The 4,037-nt window shown below is 35.4% G+C and overlaps 1 protein-coding gene across 1 annotated transcript; it reads left to right on the top strand.

Annotated features, from left to right (window-relative positions):
• The first annotated feature begins 653 nt into the window (after positions 1 to 653).
• On the top strand, positions 654 to 3,567 carry LOC142357880 (putative RNA/DNA demethylase ALKBH6). The gene is made up of 2 exons (XM_075409373.1): positions 654 to 852; positions 2,969 to 3,567. Exons 1-2 carry the CDS (start codon positions 723 to 725, stop codon positions 3,409 to 3,411), a joined length of 573 nt encoding a protein of 190 aa, XP_075265488.1. The 5' UTR covers positions 654 to 722; the 3' UTR covers positions 3,412 to 3,567.
• Positions 3,568 to 4,037: the final 470 nt, after the last annotated feature.

The following is a 4,037-nucleotide window of genomic DNA, read 5'->3' as shown; positions in this document are numbered from 1 at the left end:
CCAAAATACAAAGAAATTCTATTTTAGATAGATAAATTGTATAGTACTCTAATTTCAGTAGAAATACTTCACGAAATCATCGAGAGCATGTCTTCTGGCCTGCTTTTTATATTCGTACATCATTTCCGTAAAAAAACTTTTTTGTTTCATAATGATCTTATCAATTCTCTTTTTGTGGGTAATGCCTCCTACTCACGTAGACCCAGGGTTTTATGTATGTTGTAAAAGGTAGCAGTTGCCTGCAGGATGTTGTAAAATAGGATTGCCGTTCATGTGTGGAAATTTGAGTGTCCATAACTTTCTATTTTCGAGATCTAGCCGTTTTTGTGATTTTTTCTTTCAACCAAAAAAAACTTGGGAAAGTTATTCATCTCCTGTTGTTCCGACACTTGTGTCTACCATTATCACTGTCACGCATGATGCAGTTAAAACAGGTGTATTCTTGAGGAAAAATAGAAAATATGCAGTTCTTGACGAATATTTGAATCTTGTATTTCAGGATGGGCGTTTTTTAGGTTGTAGGGAATTGTTGCCTGTTATCTCTGGGCTATAAACTGACATCATTATTCCTTACCTTAATTGATTTTTTTGTTTGAAAATTTTTTGCTGCTGTAGTTATCTATCTTAGAGAAATGAACTCTTTCTTTCAGTTAAATTATTAAGCAATTACTAGAGCAAAATAGGTTTTGGAACGATGCATTATTAGTTTGTGATTGCAGGGAATGATACAAGATGAGATTCCGAAGTGGTTGCAGAAGTGCATTGATAAAGTGTTCACAGCCACCTCCCTCGTATTCCCGAATGACAAAAAGCCCAATCATGTTCTAGTCAACGAATACGAAGCCAGCCAGGGTGAGTTAACGTCACGTTAATTGACTTGACCTCATAGCAATCAAGTCTATCCGAAATTATAGCTTTTACATATTCTTGACCTCTGCATTTCTTATTTAAATTGTAGCCTTTAGTGGGGTCATTTGATTCTTGTCAAATATTTTTGGTTTGATCGATTTTTCGTCCTCGCAAATGAGATATACTTTTAAAGTCTTAAGTTACAGTGCAAGTTTTCTCAGCTTGAGTAATCTCTAATTATACGCTTCTCCGAAGCGGGTGAGATAAATTTTTGGTATAAAGGGAATTTTTGCAGGTTTATAACCCGCCCCAAATTTTCTGCTCCACGCCACCAACACCGCTATGATAGCTGCTCTAAGTTGAAACTCTGCTCTTGCTGTCATCGTCTCGTCCCATTCCAGCCGTATGACAGCAATTCTTTCGACATTAGTTGTTAATGTAGTTAATTGGTTGAAATGAAATTTTTAGCAATTATATTAGTCCTGCTTATGCGATGTATCTTATGCGATAGATTTTTGTGTGACGCTTGTGACTTTTTGTCCTCAGTCGATTAGCTCTTTTTGGTATGAGTTTCTAGTTCAGTTGTGTGAAATTTTGTTTGTGCACGACTTTCCTCATTCGCAAAATGTCCCATTAACCTTCTTTTTGAGACCTTCACAATTTTTGTGAGCTTCACAATCTATCTTCACTTCAAAATTTTTAAATTTTTGTGATCTCAATAATCAGCTAGAAATTATTACGTGATGTATTATGCTTTTTGGGCTGTTAAGTGTTTTCGAAATTCAATTTAACTATTTTTTTTGCAACTATACAGGACCTTAGAACACCTGCGGGTGATCCAAGTTTTGCTTCGAGATACAATTGAGTTTGCTCTTCGCTACATTCAAATATGTGTGCGTTTGTTTATTTGAGTGAGTAGTTGTTTTTACTATTGCCTAGTTTGGTTGCTTCAAGTGACTGCTGGAGCCAATGAAAGTTCTATCCAAAATGAACACTAAATAATCCTCACTGATGTGACCTTAAATACGGGTATGATGTTTGTGGGACTCTTCCCCCTCCCTTGATTATTTTTCTCTCATTATCATACATAAACTTTGCTCTTTTTTGCTTGTTCATATGCATGGACCAATGCTTCTTTTTGCTCTAATATTGTCACCTCTAGCCTTCTTAGAGGGGGGACCTGCATTGCTATTTGTATAACTTTATAAAGCTACAAAATTGCAAAGATGGATTGCCTTATTCTACCGAAGGGGAGAAACAGCCCAAGAACCATTTTCCGTTCTTTAACATCGTTTGCTGTCCATTTTCATTTTTCATTGCATGTTGATTGCTGAAAAGGATCAATGGGAAATGAAAGTGGACAGTTTGTATTTATGTATGTACTTAAAAATACCTCAAAAGATTTTTCCACAAGGCAGCGGGAGTGATTCCATTGTTGATCTGAACCGAACTGATGATAATAACAATGATAATCGGCTGTATACCAGATTTCATTAATTTGCATTTCTCCAATTCCAAAAAGAACTTACGAAGTGGTTGTCTTCGGATAATTTAATTGCAGTAATTTCACGAACAAGTGCTCACGAACAAAGTATGAAGCAGTTATTTTTTATGCTAAACTTTTGCTTCGCCGAGTGAAATTTTTTAATCTTGACTTCTTATTATTTTCATGATCTAAACTGTTCTATCATTGGAATTTTTCTACAGCTGAACTTAATTGAGGATTTCACTAGAATTACTCAATTTGAAATGAAAAGTGCACCGAATATGGTTCTGAAACCAAGAAATTGATCAAATTCTTGAGCATATTAGTTTCAAACATTTTTCGTTTATTCTCCTATGATACCTTTGAACCCGTTTTTAAATTCACTTTTTAGATCTATTCTGTTTCGGTCCCCCAACTTAGTGGGCATTTAAATTTTACGCCCCCAAGGCCCACGTGCAATTTGTTAGATAGTATCATGCTATATAGCAACACATAAATTGTAATTGAGTGCATAAAAATACTGGTGGAGACATGGCGAAAAGGGATATAAGCCAATTTTTGTAATATAAATGACCCGAGGTTTTGATATATACTAAGTTAAATTCTGTTTTTAAATTCAATTTTTTGTCGTAGGAATAATGCCGCACCTGGATGGACCGTTGTACTATCCCGTGATTGCAACTATCAGCCTTCAATCATCAGTGCTGCTTGACCTCTACTCACAAACCACGTCAAAAACAATAACGGATCAGGATAAAAATTCTTTGGGACAAAATGGCGAAACTCTTAAAAATGAAGAACAGGATTCACTAAAATTGGAAAGAATTGGCTCGATTTTATTAGAACCGAGAAGTTTGTACATCGCTACTGACGAAGTGTACACCACATATCTTCATGGAATAAGAGAGGAATCGATTTTTGACTTATCAACTGAAAATGTCTTCAATTTAGAACAGAATGTGACGTCATCAGGGGATGTTTTGAAAGCTGAGAAAATTTTGACGAGGTCCAAACGTGTATCTGTTACGATACGGCACGTGCCGAAAGTCCTTAAGAACAGATTATTTATACGATAGTGTTGATTCTGAAATTGTTTACGATAGTGAAGTTGAGACAGATAGATTAAACGCTGCTTATTAAGTATGGAGTTAATAATTGATTGATACAGATTGAACGCAACCATTAGAAACTGGTGTCGAAAATTATTTGTGTAAATTGTATATTTGACTATGCTCTCCGACGGATCGAGTTAATAATGCTCTGAAGCTATGATGAGGAGAAATAAGCGAGGAGAAATAAGCGGCAGTCTAACCTGCTTATAACATAACTTATCTGCCTATCCATTCCAATTTTTTTCTGATAAAAACTGTGGATACAACTTGATAGTATTAAGATACAGTTCTACAACTTAATCTGTTCTTGATTTGAACTGCTGAGAATTTCGCGATTAACTAAGATTCCATAAAGAGATGTCTAATTAAGGAAATTAATTAATAACCGCGGTCAGCCTCTCACCGGCTATTATTTAGGCGCTCTCCTATTTTTAATTTGCTCTATCTTTTGATCACGTTTTTCGTTTTACATAAGTCACAATTTCAACCTTTGCCTTCTGACTTACCTCACTCACGATTTCAGCTGAATGGATTTTAAATTCTTTAACTGATTGAATTACGTATGTAGTGAATACGGTCAAAGTCAAAAG

This window comes from Convolutriloba macropyga, unplaced genomic scaffold, assembly GCF_964194025.1.
Source record: "Convolutriloba macropyga unplaced genomic scaffold, txConMacr16.3 SCAFFOLD_3785, whole genome shotgun sequence".
In the NCBI taxonomy this organism is placed as follows: Eukaryota; Metazoa; Xenacoelomorpha; order Acoela; family Convolutidae; genus Convolutriloba; species Convolutriloba macropyga.
Note: the sequence above shows the minus strand (reverse complement) of the source record. Positions and strands in the feature narration are given on the sequence as shown.

Bases quoted from the DNA above. Each gene is read 5' to 3' on its own strand.
- LOC142357880 (XM_075409373.1), top strand. From the start codon at position 723: ATGATACAAGATGAGATTCCGAAGTGGTTGCAGAAGTGCATTGATAAA. The intron at 853-2,968 runs GTGAGTTAACGT...TTTTTGTCGTAG, and splicing joins CGAATACGAAGCCAGCCAGG to GAATAATGCCGCACCTGGAT.